Source organism: Hypanus sabinus, chromosome 10, assembly GCF_030144855.1.
Source record: "Hypanus sabinus isolate sHypSab1 chromosome 10, sHypSab1.hap1, whole genome shotgun sequence".
Classification (NCBI taxonomy): Eukaryota; Metazoa; Chordata; class Chondrichthyes; order Myliobatiformes; family Dasyatidae; genus Hypanus; species Hypanus sabinus.
Genome location: NC_082715.1, coordinates 32,342,929 through 32,363,782, shown reverse-complemented (window position 1 = coordinate 32,363,782; position 20,854 = coordinate 32,342,929). Strand labels below are relative to the sequence as shown.

Below are 20,854 nucleotides of genomic sequence, written 5' to 3'. Positions count from 1 at the left end.
GCAGGATCTCCCAGTAGCCACACATTTTAATTCCACGTCCCATTCCCATTCTGATATGTTTATCCATGGCCTCCTCTACTGTCAAAATGAATCCAAACTCAGGTTGGAGGAACAACACCTTATATACCAGCTGGGTAGCCTCCAACCTGGTGGCATGAACACTGACTTCTAACTTCCGTTAATGCCCCTCCTCCCCTTCTTACCCCATCCCTGACATATTTAGTTGTTTGCCTGTTCTCCATCTCCCTCTGGTGCTTCCCCCCCACCTTTCTCCCGAGGCCTCCCATCCCATGATCCTTTCCCTTCTCCAGCTCTGTATCACTTTCACCAATCACCTTTCCAGCTCTTAGCTTCATCCCACCCCTCCGGTCTATTCCTATCATTTCACATTTCCCCCTCCCCCCGCTACTTTCAAATCTCTTACTATCTTTCCTTTCAGTTAGTCCTGACGAAGGGTCTCAGCCCGAAACATTGACAGTGCTTCTCCCTATAGATGCTGCCTGGCCTGCTGTGTTCCACCAGCATTTTGTGTGTGTTGTTGTCAGAAAACATTTATCTGGTTGCATTGTCCTGTTGTTGCATAAGGTGGTAAAATTAACTCATAAAATGATAAGAATAAACATTGCTTTAAGATTGTGAACTAGTCTGTGGTCTTGCACTTGGGGTTTCAATCTAATTTAAGAAATAGTTCTACAAATTTGTGACAGCAATTGATTAACTTACCAGACTGAAGTATTATCAGTAAGGAATTGTTCAAAGTAATAAACGCAAGAGATTCTGCAGATGTTTGAAATCCAGAACAACATATACAAAATGCTGGGGAGACTCAGCAGGACAGGCAGCAAGTATGGAAATGGATATTTCCATAGAGCAATGTGAAGACCAGGTCTTGGCCCCAAACATTGACTGTTCCATATTTCCATAGATGCTGTCTGACTTACTGAATTCTTTGAGCATTGTGTGTCTATTATTTAAAATAAGGCAATTTAAGTAGCATGCTCTAGAGAGGCGACTCCTATCAAGAGAAGCCATTTCTGCTCTCATTTTAGTGTAGATAAGTAATTGTCATCAAGTGTAGTGGGTAAGTTCAGGGTTGGGCAAGGTAAGAGACTGAACTGGACAGACCATGGCTACTGGTTACTTAGGGTATCAGTATTCAGTCACAAGCAGATAAATACAACTCCAGCTGACGTAGGCCCAATACTAGTCCAGGCAATTCTGCCTTATTTGTCACTTCACTCTAACATTGGAGTCTAGCTGCCGCGCCCGATTGCACTGTCACTGCCAGTGTTCCACTGGAGACACAACCTCTCCCAAATTACATCGATCAAACCTGGTGCATGGATTTGAGGATGGCAGATTTACAGCTGTGTCATATTCTTTCCACTTCTCGACAATTGACTTAACTGTATTCCAAGGGATATTCAGTGATTTGGAAATATTCTTGTATCCATCTCCTGTCTTGTGCTAATCAAAACCTTTTTGCAGAGTTGCTTGGAGTGTTCCTTTGTCTTCATGGTGTAGTTTTTGCCAGGACACTGACTCACCAGCAGTTGGACCTTCCAGATACAGGTGTATTTTTACTACAGTCAATTGAACACCAGGACTACACACCGGTGATATCCATTTAAATAATTATGTAACTTCTAAAACCAATTGGCTGCACCAGTGATTATTTAGTGTGTCATATTAAAGGGGGTAAATACATACAATTATTTTGTTTTATATTTGTAATTAATTTAGATCACGTTGTAGAGATCCGTTTTCACTTTGACACAAAGCAGTCTTCTTCTGTTGATCAATGTCAAAAGCAGCCAAATTAAATCCACTGTGATTTGATGTTGTAAAACACTAAAGCATGAAAACTTTCAAGGGAGTGAATAATTTTTATAGACACTGTAAATGTAAAGTTGACTTTAAGTTGAATAGATGTGTTTCTATCAGTGCTCCAGCCTATCAGAGGCCTCAATACTTACAAGTACTGACTGTTGCCCATTCATCCCTCTAAACCAAGGCCACGGGCAGACACCAATTCTGGCCAGTGAGCCAAATGCAGTTAATTAAGCCCCATAAAAACCATTCCCAAGCAACTGTTTCAAAGCTCAGTACAAGTGAGATTTGATTACAAAGGAAAAAAATCAAATAATTTAAAGAGCTCAAATGGGAAAGGACTGAATTCATACACACAAGAGATTCTGCAGATGCTGGAAATCCAGAGCAATACACACAAAATGCCAGAGGAACTGATGAAGGGTCTTGGCCTGAAAGTCAACTGTTTATTCCTCACCACAGATGCTGCCTGACCAGCTGGGTTCCTCTAGCATTTTGTGTGCAAAGGATTGAATTCAAATCATTTGCTGAAGGGAATGAATTGTATTTCTTGATGAACCCTTTGTGACAATTAACACCTATCAATGCAACTTTCAATCAGTTGTACATTAGTGTCCAGAATACCAGACCTGGCCATCAGAGGCTAAAGGTCAAAATCTCATTTTATTGTCAAAGGATGCATGTTCAAAGCAACTTTGACATTTGTCTTCTCCCGATAGCCATGAAAAACAGAAAAAAACATAGATGCCATTGGAAAAAAAAGTCATCAACCTCTTTTTGGTTCAGATTTGTAAAATCTGAATCTTGTGCTACTAATTCCAACTCTGGAGAAACACATCAACTGACTTGCAAATCATTCCAAAATATACACCATTGCCTCACATTTACAAACTACAGATGATAGAAAATGCAGAGAATATTCCAGTGTTAGTCACGCCACTGAGGATAGGCAAGGTGGAATGCAACCACCAGAGCAACTCTGTTAAAGAATACAGTATTTAAGTGAAAAAGCTCCCCTACATTGAGTTCCAATATGTAAACACAATCCCAACTAATGAGAATGTTACAATATGAGCTAATTTGTTGTTTAGAAAGACAAAGATTTCAATTAATGTTGTGAAAATATATGATTTTATTTCTTTAGCAGCTGCTGGTCAAGTCTGGGCACAATTATCTAACCAGTGCAAATAATCAGAGCAAAAAATTAAATCACATCAGCATCTAGCTTTGTCCAGTGTTTTCTTCATTGTACATTCTGTGGTTAAGATTCTTAAACAGTCTTACTATAAAGCCATACGCTTGTCCATAAAACACAATTACACATCTCAAGCTAACAACAATGGCCAGCTTTTCAGTGAAGTCTTCACTATAATCACTTAAAAGTTCCAGTTAAGAAAAATACTAATCATGTAGGCAATAAGAAACAAAAAACCTTTATTCATAACTAAACTTGTTAATATCACTCAATTCAGTGTAAATTAAAATGAGTTATATGCTTAGCTCCTAATGCAAAGGATCACATCATCATATTTTAGTTAACTAAGTCTGAAGGGCCTTTTTTTAAAAAATTCTAAAACAGAAGTTTGTATTTTCTGTTTCAATACACTTCCAAATTTGTGCATCAAATGGGTGTTGTACAGGACACAAACCAGAAAAGGGTAAGGTACGTTTTACAACGGATAACTTAAAGTATCATTTCCATTTATTATACAGATGGCAACCAGTGAACTCTTATATTCTTTGCTTGAATAACCCCAAAACTAAACCTGTTCCTCACCCCATTATATCTTACTTAAAACTTTAATCCTCTCTATTTTGGACAGTACAACATCTACAATTGCTTTCTGTGGTAAATATTCACATCCTAAACAATCCCCATTGAAATGGTATTTCTCCTCATCTTTCTGCTCATTTTTGTAGTAGCAGGTTTTAAGTTGATCATTTTCTTGGCTCTCTCCCCAATCAGAGGAAATTGCTTTTGTTTAATCAAAACCTTTTACAATTTTAAAAGCCTCCAAATCACTCTTCAGCTTTCAGAGAAAAAGCCTGACAATAGGTTCTAAATCTTACCACTAACCCACTGAAGTTACATTCATTCTCAAAGAAAAGTGACAATCTGATAAATAGCATTTAACTGTCACCGGAGTAGTCTGCCTACCACTTTGTGTTATGAAATCAGAGGGTTATTATCTGCACTCTTTATAACACCTGCCCACAGGAATAGATGCTGCCCCATGCACACTAAAGTGAGTGAAAGATTTTCTGTGTTCCAGTGTCTACTCTTCAATGTTCAGGTACCGAACAACTACATGATATTATTAGATTTGCATTTATTCCTGTAACAACATAGCCAGTGCCCATTACCCACTGGTAGTATTCCCTCCCTGTTCAGCTGCTAACAGATTAGAGGCTTGTATTATGCAAAGTACTAAAACGCTTGCTTCATACACATCTTTTTATGGCGTTGCTAACCCTACTACAGCCCAAGAGAGGAAGGAATTCTGTACCTTCGAAGCTGGAGATGGCCTGAATCAGAGGGTCCCAATCATTAAGTGAAGGGTCCAAGGACCCCAGGTTGGGAACCCCTGGCCCAAAGTCATTTTGATGGTTATACAGACAGAAACTGTTGTGGTGGACGATGGTCCAAGGAGGAACCTGCTTTGGGAACTTCCAGCCTTGTACTCCGGTATACATAACCCCAAACCTTCTTACTGTTAATCTTCTGTATTCCCAAGTGAAGAACCCTAGGTATGCACACAGGAAAATATCAGTACACAAAAGAGGACCTACCAGCTTTCAGTTGATGACAGTTCAACATTACCAAAAGAACGTGTTTTCGTTTAAAAGTGTCCAGAAAAAGTAATGTTGCTCAATGATTAATAAAATGCAATTAGTTCTCAGAGGAATCTATCCAGCCTAATTAATACAAAAACTATTAAACAGAGAAAAAAGTAACTTGTATATTTGAAAAGACGAATTTTTAACTTCAGCTGATTAAACAGTCGTAGCCATTTATCAAGAAGTAATTAAAATACTGTAAAAACAAAATAGCAGGTACAATATTTGTACCTTTAACATCTTAGAGTAAAACTGAATTTAATTTCTGTACTTATTTGACTAAAAAAACTTCCGTACTCTGCTGATATCAGGAAGAATTTGCAAGGGGACAAAGTATACTTGTGCCAGCTTGCTAAAGCTATTACCTACTTCATCTGCTGAACTAACAAATAAATAGGCCAAACAATGGCTCTTGAGATGACCAATGTTGCTACCTCATCAACCATCAATGTGTGAGGGTGAAGGAAAAATGTGGTGTCTCTGGTGGTCATTGAGACATCGAATTTACTCATATTAATTTACACTTCATCAAGTCAAAAGAGTGTTAGCTGGCCCAGCTACCAGTAATCCTATGTTCGTTCTTTTCATCAGAAAGCAAGCTCACATCTGTCTCATTAAAAGTTCAAAATTTCAAACGTCCAAATAATTACAACCCGTTGATTCAGTTTTGACAATGTTTTAGAAGCAACACCAGAGGGCGCATTTTAGCCATCTATATTTAACTTTTCTAATGATTTAAGCTCATTTTTATTTCACCAATTTAGTTTATCCCCAGTATTTCTAGAAAACTATCTGTATTGTAATTTTCCATCAAACTATTGACAAAAATTGATTTAAAAAATTGTAAATACAAGAAATTCTGCAGATGCTGCAAATCTTGAAAACAAAGTGCTGGAGGAACTCAGCAAGTTAGGCAACATCTATGGAGGGGAATATGCAGTCAATGTTTATTCCTGTTCTGATGAAGGGTCTCAGCCCAAAACATCGACGATAAAATTTATGGGTTCTTTTGAATTTTAAGTTATTTTTTTCTCACATAAATTCTGTAAGAGTGAATTGATATTCCAAATATAATTTTTTTTTTTAAAAAGTACTTATTCATGAATTCCATAAGGGCGAATTTCCATGAACCAAACTGCTATAACGCAGGGCACATACTAACTCGTACAGTGAATTAAAATTTCCCTTGCTCACATTAAAGTCCCACACTTTAAAATACATTTCAATCAGCCAATTATATTTCTCCTGCCAAATGAGATAAGACAACTTGGCCAAAGTTCTGAGATGTCTGTATGTCTCTTTCAGGATCATAAGGGATCAAAATGTCACTGCCATCAATAAGAAAATCTAATATGATAACTACTCTCAGTTGCAGCACTTTTCCATTCTGTTGGTAAAACTACAGAAAAAATATCAGAAATAAAAATCATCTCATTAAAGATTAATACCATACACATATCAACCCATTAATATTCCTACATTAAATTCTGCATAATTTTACCTGCAAAACACGTGTGGATTCACATGATTTAAATTTTTAGGATAAATTATGTAAAATTATGTATTATGTAAATTTATGCAAAGTATTTAGTTGGGCATTCTCTAAAAATCTTGATATTTTATTTGCAAAATTAAAAAAAAGGTTCTGTCTGCTCTTTTCTAGTTTAAGCATGAATGTAAAGTTGAAGCTTTTTAAGGCGCTGGCCAGATCACATCTGGAGTATTGTGACCAGTTTTGGGCCCCATACACAAGAATGGATATGCTCGCTGGAGAGTATCCAGAGGAGATTAATGAGAATAATCCTGGCGGAGGAAAGGGTTAATACACATGGAGTGTTTGATGGCTCTGGGCCCGCATTGGCTAGAGTTTAGAAGGATGGGGTGGGCAGGAGGAATTTCATCGAGACCTACTGAATATTCAAAGGCCTGGATAGAGTGGATGTGGAGAGGATGTTTCCAGTAGCAGGAGATTCAAGGAGAAGAGGACAAAGCCCGAGAATAAAAGAACATCCCTTCAGAAGAGGGATAAGAAGGAATTTCTTGAGCCAGAGGGTAGTGAATCTGTTGAATTCATTGCTACAGATGGCTGTAAGGCCAAGTCATTGGATATACATAAAGTGGAGGTAGATATGTTCTTCATTAGTAACATTGTTGAGGGTTATAGGGTGAAGGCAGAAGAATGGAGTTACAAGGGAAAATATAAATCAGCCATGATCAGATAACCTAATGTCTCATGATCTTAAGGACTAGGTGAAGTCCATCCTCAAAGTTGCTTTAACTCGATCCTTAAAGGTCAAATGAACAGAAGAGAAAAAAATAAGTGGGTCACACTTGTATGAGAAGCTAGCCTCCAGTAACATTGGCGGCAATGTAAATGAAGTATAGCATCCCTGTTGTGATAGAACAATCTTGTACAAAGGCATAACTGAGTTGTTTGGTTTTGTGTGTCCAATAATTTTTCATATCTGATTTATTTGAGACATACTGCCTCTCAGACACAGGCCTCTAGGGTCTCAAAAATAGAAAGCCACAATCAGTTAGATATAAAGTAGTAAAACTTTAACGCTGCCCTCTCGAAGCTGAAGTTCTAGTGATTAATATAGACTAACTGGTTAAAGACATTCTCTTGTGAGTCCTACTTTAGTTCCTCATAATGACTGAGAAGTTGAGTTCTCTTCTTCAAACTCAATCATTGCTGTGATTCAATTTCATTCTCTTTTAACAATATGGCTGGGGACATTGACAGAACTCGCAACATTTGTGAAATCCCAGGAGTAAGATTATTCCAGTTTGGAGCCATGAGCAAGCCCACTCATTTGAATTTCTTAGAAGGCCACATACAATTCTAGTGACAAGCAATAAGCTGCAAACGAAAGGCATTAGGCATTGATTAATCTGAGGTGGGGAGGGGGAAGAATAAAAAGATCATGAGTAATTAAGCACATTTCTTATTTACAATCAGAACACCAACTAAAGTGAACACAGCTGAAATGTAATGGTGCCAAATGGATGAATTTAGGTTTAAAAGGCAAGGCAAATGAAAGCAGTCTTTTGTCACTGAAACTGATTTTCAATGAACCCCTTGCTGATTTAGGATCTTGAAAGTCTTCTTGCCACATCTGCATAAGCAGCTTCGATTTCACTGTCTGCAGCACAAGTATTGGTGAATTCATCCCGAGCGTAGGCATTGTTCAGGTATCGCCAGACTCCAGTCATCTCCGCTGGGATCTCAAAGTTCCGGTATTTCTTTGCCACAACCTGCAAAGTAATAGAAGCAAAACGATTAAAGTGCATGTTGGGCCAAAACTATCCCCCTTTTCACCCTGCTTTGAAGCAAACACCATCCTGTCTCTTCCCGTCTTCTAACCCGCCAGAATTCCGTGTCCTTCACCCACTTGAAGCAGTATTGCAGGTGGGATGAATGATCAAAGTGCAGAAGGTTGCAAGGGTCATTAAATTATAAAAGTTATTGCACTTAATATTCAACCAAGATAAACAAACTTCTAGAATTAGAGTCATAGGATCATAGCAGAGAAACAGTCCATTCACCCATCTAGTCTGTGCTAAACCATTTAAACTACCTACTCCCATCAACCTGCACCAGAACCATAACCCCCCACACCCCTACCATCCATGGACCTATCCAAACTTCAACTAAATGTTGAAATCGAGCTCACATGCATCACTTGTGCTGTCAGCTCATTCCACACTCTCACAACCCTCTGAGTGATGCTCTGCCCCCCTCATGTTCCCCTTAAACTTTCACCATGACTGCCACTTGTAGCCCCACACAGTCTCAGTGGAAAAAACCTGCTTGCATTTACCCTGTTTGTACCCCTCATGATTTTATATACCTCAGCTTCTATGTTCCAATGAGTAAAATCCTCACCTGTTCAATCTTCCCTTATAACTCAGGTCCTCCAATCCCAGTAACATCCCTGTAAACCTTCTCTGAACCCTTTCAACTTTATTTACATCGTTCCTGTAGGTAGGTGACCAAAACTGCACAAAAATTGGACCTCACCAACGTCTTATACAACTTCAACATACCATCCCATCTCCTGTACTCAGTACCTTGATTTATGAAGAACAAAGTGCCAAAAGCTTTATGACCCTATCAACCTGTGACATCGCTTTCAATGAATTATGTACCTGTATTTCCCTTTTATCTACCACACTCCTCAGTGCTCAACCCGCCACTGGTTGGTCCTACCGAAGTGTAACAGCTCGTACTTGTCGGCATTAAATTTCATCTGCCATTTTTCAAAATTATTGGATTTATACTGCTGTTTATTGATCAATTAAATCACAACACTGGCAAAACAAAAACACTGGATCCCTGTAGTCATATTCAGGATAAAGAAAGAAACTGGAGTAGAATTTGTGAACACTGATATCTGATTAGTGAAATGTTACAGTAAACAATGCGGTTTAGTACCATGCATACATTAGCACTGAACAGTAACCTCATATAATATTAACTGTATTAATTCACAAATTTGAAATACTTTACATTTTCATACATGCATTCATCCTGCCTTGGGCTTCAAAATACCCACACTGCCCACCGCACCCGAGATCGTTGCCATGCTGCCGGAGGGGCAAAGCAGCAGGGAAAATGGAAACCTCCCTTCTCAGGCACTCAGAAACATGCACAATAAGAGCCAGGGGATTGGCTACCTTCACAATATGCAGCTTGGGTAGGATATTGCAATCAGCCAATGTTAACTCATCACCATCAAGGAACTTGCGATGAGACACAGTTATATCGTCAACACTGTAGGCGTCTATCTCATCAGGCAATGGAGTATTCAAGTATTCATCCAACCCCATCAAGGCTTTGATCAAATTCTTTGCAAGACCTGGAAATTACAAAAAAAAAATTACTCTTAGGTTATTAGTTCTGAAGAAGGGTTTTGAGTTAAAATATCAATTCTATCTCTCTCTGCAAGTGATGCCTAACTCACTGAGTTTCACCAGCATCTTCACCAATCAGGGAACCGAGTATAGGGATTGCAGCAAATGGAGCAGTGGTGCAAGTCAATGGCAGGGCCACGCTTGCAAGTACTGTGTACAGTTTTTTGTCACTCTGCTACAGGAAAGACGTGATTAAACAGGAAAGAATGCAGGTGGAGGGGGGGGGGAACGGCTGGGGTAAACAGTGAAAATGTAATCGGGAACTGGTTGTATTGAACACAATTTGTTGGTGTTGCAATAATAAAATCAGTGATTAAAAAAAATTGGGAAGAATGGTGAGAAGATTAACGAGAGTGTTGTCAAGACTAGGAGGCCTGAGTTAGGCCCAGCTAACTATGGAACATGAGAGAATGGAGGCCAAGCTTATGGAAATGTTTAAAATTAACAGGCATACAAAAAGTGGACAGCTAGTCTTTTTCCCCAGGGTAGGCAAGTCCAAAACTGGGGAACATGTGTATAGAGTGAGAAGAGAAAGACTTAAAAGGGCCCTGAGGGATAGATTTTTCCACATAGAACGTGAATAAATGAAATGAGATGCCAAAGGAAGTGACTGAATTACAATTGTATCATTTAAAAAGAACTTTGATAAGTAGATGGAGGAGTAGGGCTTAGAAATTGGGAATAGTTAGGCAGGCACAGTGGTCAACATGGCCTTGTTGAGCTGAAGGCCTGTATCTATGCTGTATGCATGTATGACTCCACATGCACTCAATTCCAATTGTTCCAAGGTCATATTCATAGAGGATGTCACAGACAAGAACTATTTGTAATTTGGCACTGCACCTTGCTCTGTTCTACATCTCCAAGAACTGTTGTAATATAAAAAAGCCAGACTACATTACAAACCTATACTGGGTCCATCTTTGTTTCACTTTCTTTGGAAAATAAAATTTTCATCAATGGAGACATTTGAACTTGCTTCCTCCAACAATAAAAAAAAATAAATGACAATGAAATTTTAAGTAGGCAACATTAGAGTTCTGCACAGGAGGTACAACGCCCCACATCGATGCTATGTATGGAGATGTTGAGAAAGAAAATGGGTCAGTCTATGGACATTTTGTCCATCACCTACTCCCACACCTTACCACCATTTCTGTGGCTTGCTGAAGTTGAATTTCAACTCCATTGGTAGAAGCAATGATTAATTCTTAATGTTCACAGGCTGAATTAATGATGTAATCATGTTTATCTCTAGAACCAACTACTTTCAAGCAACTGTGATCAATATACAACTTAATGGCGTGTCCACAATGATCAAGGCAAACTTGATAAATTGTATTTGTTCATCACCTGTGACCCAAGCTAGCCTGGAAGAACCAGATACAAAAATCCTTTGCTCTTTGCCTTGATATATGTACAAACAAATAATTAACGACTGCTATGAAAAAAAATCCTGCCTGTGTGTTGCAAAAATGTTCTAATACTCCTGACAGACACAGTTCTGCATACTTATGATAAAATGACACTGTTAATGTTCCTTGCTTTAAAAAGTGAATATTATTTCGTCCCACACAAGATTGGCAAGCAAATTCCATGCTTTACCGATCCCCCCGATTGTAATGAAAGTTATTGACAAGTGTGTTACTCAAATTTATTTCAGAACTGCAACTTCCCTATCGAGAACAGAATTTGATAAAGGGACTGGTGGAGATTGATGAGAAAAGAAAAGCGCAAACCAAAGAACGGATTATTTCACAGTTGGTTGAGGGAAAGAATTGTCCCTTCCTCTATGTCTCACATTTTAAGCTCCTGTTAGTTTGTGAGCTCAGTGTTCCCAAATCATACCTCCTGTCCCTACCCAGCAGTAATCTAACACCTCTTCCTTTCTGAGAGCCAAGAAGATGCATTGAGACAACTATTTGAGACCTTAGATTTGAATGCGTAACACAAATACCTCAAAATACCACACGCCTGACCATCACTCATAATGTCTGCTGTTCAATTAGCACCTGAAATTTAAATCAACCTTCTGGTTTGAGAGATTCTCTATTCTCGTTGATCCATTACAGCATCAAGATAATTTAATGTACTTTTTTTTTAAACATCCATGTAGGTTTTTCTAGTGCTGTGCCCAGCTCAGTGCAATAAGTAAACATCTTAAACATGCACTTTCATTCACCTAATTTTTCTCCGAATATGTCAAGAAAATCCATGTATTCTTGTGTTATAATTAACTATTTCAGCAACGTAAAATGACAAATGTTACACAAGTTACTGATGAATACTTAGCCAAAACAAAGTTATTTATGATTATCTTACAATCCAAATATAGTTCTATCTGGATCCATATGGCTTACTACGACAACCGCTCTGCAGAGAGTTGTGGACAAAGCTGAGCACATCATGGAAACCAGCCTCCCTTCTAGGGCAACACACACACAAGATGCTGGAAGAACTCAGAAAATCAGGCAGCATCTGAGGAAGGGAAGAAACAGTTGATGTTTCAAACAAAAATACTTTGTCAGGACTGGAAAGGAAGGAGCCCTCCCCTCGAGGAACTCTATCTATACTTCTCACAGCCTTAGAAAAGCAGACAGCATAATGTCCACCCACCTGGACATTCGCTATTGCCCCCTCCTCCATTAAGCAAAAGATACAAAAGCCGGAAAGCACTTGCCACCAGGCTCAAAGCCTTTACCCCACTTTTTAAAGACCATTAAATGGAGCCATATTACAGTAAGTTGGAGACTTAACCTCACAATCTATTTTATGTTCTTGCATCTTATTGTTTGCCTGCACTGCACATCCACTGCAGCTATACTCTTCATTCTGCATAATTGTTTTACCTCGTTCTGCCTCAATGCACTATGTAACGATTTGATCTGTATGAATGGCACGCAAAACAAGTTTTGCCACAGCATCTCGGTACATGTGACAATAATAAACCAATACCAATTTACAGTATTACTATTATTCCTATCTTTAGATCATTTACAGCACAGGTTAACATTGAAATATTTTTCTGCACTTGTATTTTTTTCCATTTGTTTACTTTGCGACTGCAATACCAAACATATGGAAATACTATTTTGTTTCAACTGACATTATACCAATAAAACTGCTTAGCACAGCACATTTCAGCCAAACTCATCTGTGACTGACCTGGCACAACGATATATTCACATGTTCATTGTTCAAGTGTTACTAGCAAATATTTAGCTAGTTTCAATCATGCATTGAATTGTGGAGGTAAGGTCTTCATTTTCATATTACCATTTGGCATTTCAGCCTTGAAAGACCAGAGAACACGTGGAACTATCCAGCTTCCCATTAATTTGCTTCCTAATCTATTCTCCCCATATTCCCCCCACCCTCACCACAGACTGTACCATTTGCCTCCAAACTATGAATGACTTAATGGTCAATTAATCAGTCAACCCAAAGGTCTACGGGCTGTGGGAGGAAACTAGAATACTGGGGAGAAATCCCAACAAGATGGGTTGCCATTGGTGACTGAAATTATATTAATTCTCACATAGAAAAACAATATAAACCCCATTTATAAAGCAACACACTCACTTAAAGGGTAATTCTAGATAACAAAAATAAAGAAAAATTTATCAGATATTTGTACAACACATGACTTTGACTCTCTAAATTATTGATTCTGCCGCATGCACTTGGCTCCTTGTCAAGCAGCTCTTAAAAACTCTGTGAAATTTGATAAGTGGAATGTGCCTAATGAAGAAAAAGTTGCACAAAGTAGCTTGGGGATTCTAAACTAATGGCCTCCTACAGGTCAGACACTAAGCTAACAGCAAAAAGTAAAACTGAATTTTGGATGTTACTGTCACACTCAAAATGCTGTTAAACAGCCTACAAATTTCTCCAAGAATACTCTTGAGGCTGTAAAGCCTTTGCTTGAGTTGCTAAGGAACAGATGTGTGAATCCTGTGCCAACAGACAGTTTGTTATTTGAAGTTCCACTGACTTCCCTTCCAGAGGAACTGTTGCTGCAAGTCAATGACAATTAAATTTTAATTGGTTCATATCTGGTACAGGCTGCGGCTACACAGAGGATCATAATTAAAACACTGTCCTCTCATCAGCAAAAAGTTGTGAATTATTATGGAAGACATATCTAACTACATGAAAGGACACAAAACATAATTAATGAGTTTATTCATTTCTCACATCAAATAAAACAGCAAAAGGCATTGTATGTAAATGAGGCCCATGTGAGTGTATAGAAAAAAAACATTTAATTTTGGTCTTAACTGTGGTTGCATCCCAAGACATTCTACAGGAAGGTTGTCAAACAATATTTGGCATTGAGACATACAAGGAAATATACTTGGGCTTTTGGGAAAATCTAAAATAAAAAAAAAATAATAAGGCAAATGAAATGAACAACAGATATTTTGAATAATTATGCCACAAGAAGATATCAAAAGACAGAGAGAGAGAGGGCAGGAAATGGAAGTTTCTAAGGGTCAACATCTGAGAATCTAACCCGGGCCCAATATATCGATGCAGCTACAAAGAAGTCATAACAGCGGCGATAATTCATTAAGAGTTTGAAGAGATTCAGTTTGTCACCAAAGACACTTACAAACTTCTAGAGATGTATCAAATATGATGGCAGAATATAGTTTTAATGGTAAGATTCTTGGCAGTGTGGAGGACTAGAGGGATCTTGGGGTCAGAGCCCATTGAACCCTCAAAGCTGCTGTGCAGGTTGACTCTGTGGTTAAAAATGCATACGGTGTATTGGCCTTCATCAATCGTGGAATTGAATTTAGGAGTCGAGAGGTAATGTTGCAGCTATATAGGACCCTGGTCAGACCCCACTTGGAGTACTGTGCTCAGTTATGGTCACCTCACTACAGGAAGGATGTGGAAGCCATAGAAAGGGTGCAGAGGAGATCTACAAGGATGTTGCCTGGATTGGGGAGCATGCCTTATGAAAACAGTTTGAGTGAACTTGGCCTTTTCTCCTTGGAGCGACAGAGGATGAGAGGTGACCTGATAGAGGTGTATAAGATGATGAGAGGCATTGATCATGTGGATAGTCAGAGGCTTTTTCCCAGGGCAGAAATGGTTGCCACAAGAGGACACAGGTTTAAGGTGCTGGAGAGTAGGTACAGAGGAGATGTCAGGGGTAAGTTTATTACTCAGGGAGTGGTGAGTGTGTGGAATGGGCTGCCAGCAATGGTGGTAGAGGTGGATATGATAGGGTCTTTTAAGAGGCCTTCAGATAGGTACATGGAGCTTAGTGAAAATAGAGGGCTATAGGTAAGCCTAGTTATTTCTAAGCTAGAGACATGTTCTGCACAACTTTGTGGGCTGAAGGGCCTGTATTGTGTGGTAGGTTTTCTATGTATCAGGGAGAGCATTCTAACTGGCTTGGGGTGGGGGCACTGCACAGGATCAAAATAGGCTGCAAGTAGTTGTAAACTCAGCCAGCTCCATCACGGGCACAAGCCTCGCCAACATCTAAGACATCTTCAGGGGACGATGCCTCAGAAAGGCGGCATCCATCATTAAGGACCCCCAACATCTAGGGCATGCCCTCTTCTCATTGCTACCATCAGGGAGAAGATATAGGAGCCTGAAGGCACACATTCAATGATTCAGGAACAGCTTCTTCCCCTCTGCTATCAGGTTTCTGAATGGGCATTGAACCCATGAAAACTACCTCACCACATTTTTTTAAGTATTAAGGAGCAAGGCAAGGCCATTCAACCCTTCCACTTGCTTGACCATGTAAAAAAAAATGGCTGACCTGACCGTGACTCCATCTCCCTGAATTAAGTACCTTAACTCTACTTTTAAAATATTCCAAAAAAAATCTGCTTTGACATAGCATTCTGAGAACAATTTCCAATGCATTGATATCTCTTTAACGAAAGAGACCAATTGAATGCACAGTACTCAACACATTTTCCAAACAATGTCTCAAATAACTGAAGCATAACCTTGCTGCCTTTTATTTAATTCCTCTAACAATAGGAATGACATTTCTTTAGTGGTCCAAATTAGTGACCTCATCTCTATCTAGCAATTTGCAAATCATGCACCACGACCCATAGATCCCTTTGCATCAGAGCTCTGGAATTCCTCACTAGTTAGAATATTTCTTCAATTCTTTGGTGGGGCAAAAATGGACAATTTTTCCTATATTACACCATAATTATCAGATATTTGCCCTTCGTTTTTTTGTCATCTTGCTCTCCAACCTGTCTTTATGCCACAATCTTAGCTCATCATGCAAGTGGATGCGGGAGATTTGAAAGAACAAAGACCAGAGGGTTTTGGTAGGAATAGAACATCATATAAACAGATTTAAACATGGAGCTGGGAGTATAAAGGACAGGAATTTGGGAAGTAACAGCTATGTTTGTAGTTTATGAAGAACAAAGTGATCTATGGGCTCCAGTCAATGAAGGCTTTACTGTGTCACTTCCTGTACACAAGTACAAGGAGAACGAAATGATTGTTGCTCCAGATCCAATGCAGCACAATAAAAAGATAAAGAACACAGTGATAATACTAGAAAACACACACAATACATAAAGTAGTTTATATGCATAGATTGGATGTATGTCCATAAATGACACTTGGCTGTACCTAAGGACATAATAGTGGTGGAGTTAATGGGTGGTCGTGTTGATCAGCCTTATTGCTTGGGCGAAGTAACTGTTTTTGAGTCTGGTGGTCCTGGTGTGAATGCCTCCTCCCTGACGGGAGTGGGAGAAACACACAATCCATAAGCAGGGCGGGTGGGATCCTTTGAGAGGTTGTTGAATCTTTTCCAGCACCTTTCTCCTTATATGCCCTTGATGGTGGGTAGGCTGGTGCCAGTGATGCATTGGGCAGTTCTGATTATCCATTGTAGAGCCTTCCTGTCTGCCACAACGCAGCTTGTGGGGACGGTCTTGGCTGCCTATCTGTAGAGGTGTGCATTGTCCAGCTCTCTTCAGCCTCCTCAGAATGTAGGGGCATTGTTGAGCTTTCTGCACTGTGTAGAAAGTGTTCTGGGACCATGACAGATTGTGTGTAACATGCACTCCCAGATGCTTGGCATTGTTTACCTCCAATACGAAGTGGGGTGTGCATGGTGCAAGTTCTCCTGAAGTAGATACCCATTTGCTTTGTCTTGTTGATATTAAGGAACTGGTATCTGTCGAGCAGCAGGCCTCCAGCTCTTCCATCTCCTGACGATAGGCCGTCTCATCGTTATTGATGATGAGCTCCGCCACTGTCCGGTCATCAACAAACTTGAGGATGTGATTGCTCAGGTGGGTGTTGTCTTGTGTGAGCGGAGTGTACAGCACTGGGCTCTGTACACAGTCCTGGGGGGGGTGGGGCACGCATAGCGAGGATGATTGGGTGGGAGGAGCAGTTGTGCATCTCGACGATCTGAGGTCTGTTGCTCAGGAAGTCCAACAGCCATTTGCACAGTGGTGCACAGTATTTAGACCGGGCAGCTACGGAACTATGGCCGCTATGCATGCGCAACAAGTAATTCGGAAGGATAATCAAATGTTGACCTTGACTGAATGTCTGCTTGACCATTCTTCAAGTCAACTATATACATGTATGTAACCATATAATGTACATAGAAAAGAGACAATGTTTCTCCGAACTAGGGTATAAAGCACAGTAGTACACATAACACACGATAACTTGAGGGAAAGATGAATCTTTATCTCACCCTGCCTCCTGCAATGGCTCTATTTCAAACCCCAGTTCCTTTATCTTTCCCATTGCTGCTTCCCTGATGTATCTTTCCACACAGTGCCTCAGCAATATCTTCCTCAGACATACAGCATTGCAACAAGCCAATCATGCACTGCAACCACCTCCAAATTCAACAGATCATCCTTCACAACTACCACCAGCTACAACATGATTTCACCACAACCCAGAGTCAAAGATCTACTACTGATCCTGTTTCTATCGTCTCCATCAGCGGGAAGGGGAGTGGTTTTTTTTTTATTTTTTAAATTTATTTGTACATGTGTTGTCATTGCTCAGGCCAACACTTATCATCCACTCTTAATTCTGCTGGAGGTGGTAGTAAGCTGCCTTTCTGAATCATGGTAGCTCTTAAAGGAGCTCGCACCATGGCTTAAGGTTCAGTGCTGCAGAATGTTGACCCACCATCAGTAAATGTTGGCAAACAAGAGAGAATCTGCAGATGCTGGAAATCTGAGTAACGCACACAAAATGCTGGAGGAACTCAGCAGGCCAGGCAGCATCAATGAAAAAAAGCACGGTCGACTTTGCGGAGCGAGACCCTTTAGCAGGACTGCAGAAAAAAATAAGGTGAGTAGATTTTAAAGGTGGGGGAGAGGAGAGAGAGAGAGAAGCACAAGGTGACAGGTGAAACCAGGATGGGTTGGGATGAAGTAAAGAGCTGGGAAGTTGAGTGGTGATACAGGGCTGGAGAAGGGGGAAGTTCGACAGGAGAGAACAGAAGGCCATGGGGAAAAAAGGGGGGAGGAGCACCAGAGGAAGGTAATGGGCATACATGGAGGAAGGGGATGGTGGAGGGGTAAATGATTGTGTTCCCAAGTTGGGATGATGCACAAATATAAAGTGGAATTTTCAGACCATTTCCCAGGAACATACTGTCCATGGTCTCACAGATAGCGCATGTTTCAGATTTGGGAGGTGCTGATGACACCTTGGCCAACTTTTACAGTGCAAGTGCTGAGGGTGGAGCATTAATGGAGGCATATTTATTCTCGAGGGCGTTGCGGTGTGAGGAGGTGCTAGAGCTACATGGTATGTACATCCCATTACAGTGTTGACCCATGGAAAGGGCTGCAGAGAAAAGGGGATTATGTTGCATTAAGCTGCCGGACCAGTTGCCAAAGGCCTAGGTCATTAGATTAGATTCAACTTTATTGTCATTGTGCGGAGTACAGATACAAAGCCAATGAAATGCAATTAGCATCTAACCAGGTGCAAAAGAAAAGTATTATTTACAAAATAACAGTGAATAAAAAGAGCTACAGCATACAAATATAAAAGTACTGAGACAGCCTAATATGGGTGCAATACTGCTTAGTGCTGTGATGTGAGGTTCAGCAGGGTCACAGCCTCAGGGAAGAAACTCTTCCTGTGCCTGCTGGTGTGGGAACGGAGGCTCCTGTAGCGCCTACCGGATGGGAAGAGATTAAAAAGTCCATGGTTAGGGCGAGATGTATCCTTCATAATAGTTTTCGCCCTGCCCAGGCAGTGTTTATGGTAGATGTTCTCAATGGTGGGCAGTTGGGTGCCAATAATCCGCTGGGCAGTTCTCACCACACACTGGAGTGCTTTGCGGTCTGATATGGGACAATTTCCATACCACACTGAGATGTAGTTGGTGAGTATGCTCTCAATGGTACAGCGGTAAAAGTCCGTCAGTATCCTGGGACAGAGGTGAGCTTTCTTGATGTTCCGCAGGAAATAGAGGCACTGTTGCGCCTTTTTGATCAGGAAGGAGGAGTTCAGGGACCAAGTGAGATCATCAGAAATGCGGACACCAAGGATGTTTGAAGCTTGATACATGATCCACCACAGCTCCATTGATGTAGATGGGGATGCGAGTGTGACTCCTAGCATGCCTGGTCCACAATGATCTCCTATCATCTATCCTAAGCTGCATTTTAATCCCCCTATTACAAATGGAGAATTTCAATTTAGGTTAATAAACAACACTAACATAAAATATTGCTCATATAATTAATAGAGACCATAAGCTAATGGATTATGTTAAAAAGCCATTCCAGGAAATGTGCTGTTGTATTTTCTCCAGCCCAGGAAAAGTCCAGTTGCTGAAGATTCCCCTTCACTTCAGGAGATGTTGAAATTGGTCAATAAATGTCAATAATGACAACATAACATTTCAGATGAAAATGAGTCTGTCCTGCAGCCGGTTTATATTGAGTGATTGGGTTAAGTTTTTCGAGTCCACTCATGAGCACAGCATCAAAGTGACAGATGACTGATTTAGTAGGCAATGCGAACTTGGAGAGGATGTGTTGAAGGAAGGGGAAGAGTACATCATCATAAAAATTGACATTGTCTGTACAAGTTATTGATTAAGATGATAATTAAACTTTATAAGTAATCCTCAGGCTTATTAGAACATTTTCCATTTTTACAATAAAGAACCAGAGCATGGTTAATGATCAGGCTTCTGTCTGGTCATAAGAGGACGCAGCAGAATGACCTCCTTCCATGCTACAAATCCTGATCCCTGCACAACAGGAACATGCCCACCAACATTCCCCCAGCCCCCTCCATAATATTAAGTACACGATGGAAAATGCTCATAAGTGTGCATGTATGATGTGTATGTAAAAACAGCCATCTGCAAATCCACATGCTTGCTTCTGGTCGTCAGTCTGAATCTGTGCACATTCGTGATAAAAAGAAACTGGCCTGTTTCTCGCTAATTGACCTATTAAAGATGCATCATATTGACAGCGTCAGTTGGAGTGGCCAGCCACAGTATTGCTGAAACCCAAGTTCACACCAACAATCTGCCCGTAAGACTGTTAGGTGCTTTTGTCACGTAAAGTAAATAACTTCAGAATGGATTTAGCAAGCAAAGAAGAAATGCAAGCATCAATGGAAGGACTGCAGTTCATCAGTAACAGTAGAAATCTCCTTTGTAATCAGTAACGACATGAGCACTGGCACATTACTGTCGTAGGTACGAACATACTAGTGTGTGTAGAAGACTGGCTGGCTTAACAGGGAAAGAGAACCGTTGTAAATGACTCTTCTGGTTGGAAAAATGTAACATCTAGTGTGCCTTAGGAATCAGTGCTGAGGCCACAACCTTTTAAGGATTTAAGTGAATGCACTGAAGCAAGTGTCTGCTAAATTTGATAACACCACAAAAATAGGAAAGCAGTTCTCAAGAGGGCATGAGCTCTTTTAGCTGAGTGTGCTGTGATCTGGCAAATGGAGGGAGATTTAAAAAACATGCAGTGATGTAGAAAAATACATTATTATCCAATTTGGCGGGAGAAAAATAAGTACATAATTTGAATGGCTATTGATCATGGAGCTCTGGGATATAGAGAGATTAGTATACAGGTGGCGCAATAATCAGGAAATGTTATTGTTAGACTATTATTTATTGCAATGGGAATCTAATACAAAAGTTGGAAAATTATATCCTGATTTATAAAATTATTATTGTATTATTGTACATTAATATTACAATTTATATTATTGTATTAGACCATAAAACCATAAG

General features: G+C 40.0%; 1 protein-coding gene across 4 annotated transcripts in view; it reads right to left on the bottom strand.

Annotated features, from left to right (window-relative positions):
• Positions 1–2,942: 2,942 nt before the first annotated feature.
• The window catches only part of LOC132400551 (chloride intracellular channel protein 5-like), a 130,374-nt gene continuing 112,462 nt past the window's right edge, over positions 2,943–20,854 (bottom strand). For all 4 annotated transcript variants that reach the window (XM_059981621.1, XM_059981623.1, XM_059981624.1 and 1 more), the window contains exons 5-6: positions 9,349–9,530; positions 2,943–7,926 (exon numbers count right to left, since the gene is read on the bottom strand). In XM_059981621.1, coding sequence (XP_059837604.1) covers positions 7,759–7,926; positions 9,349–9,530 — 350 coding nt within the window. In that variant the 3' untranslated portion in view covers positions 2,943–7,758. The remainder of the gene's footprint in view (positions 7,927–9,348; positions 9,531–20,854) is intronic.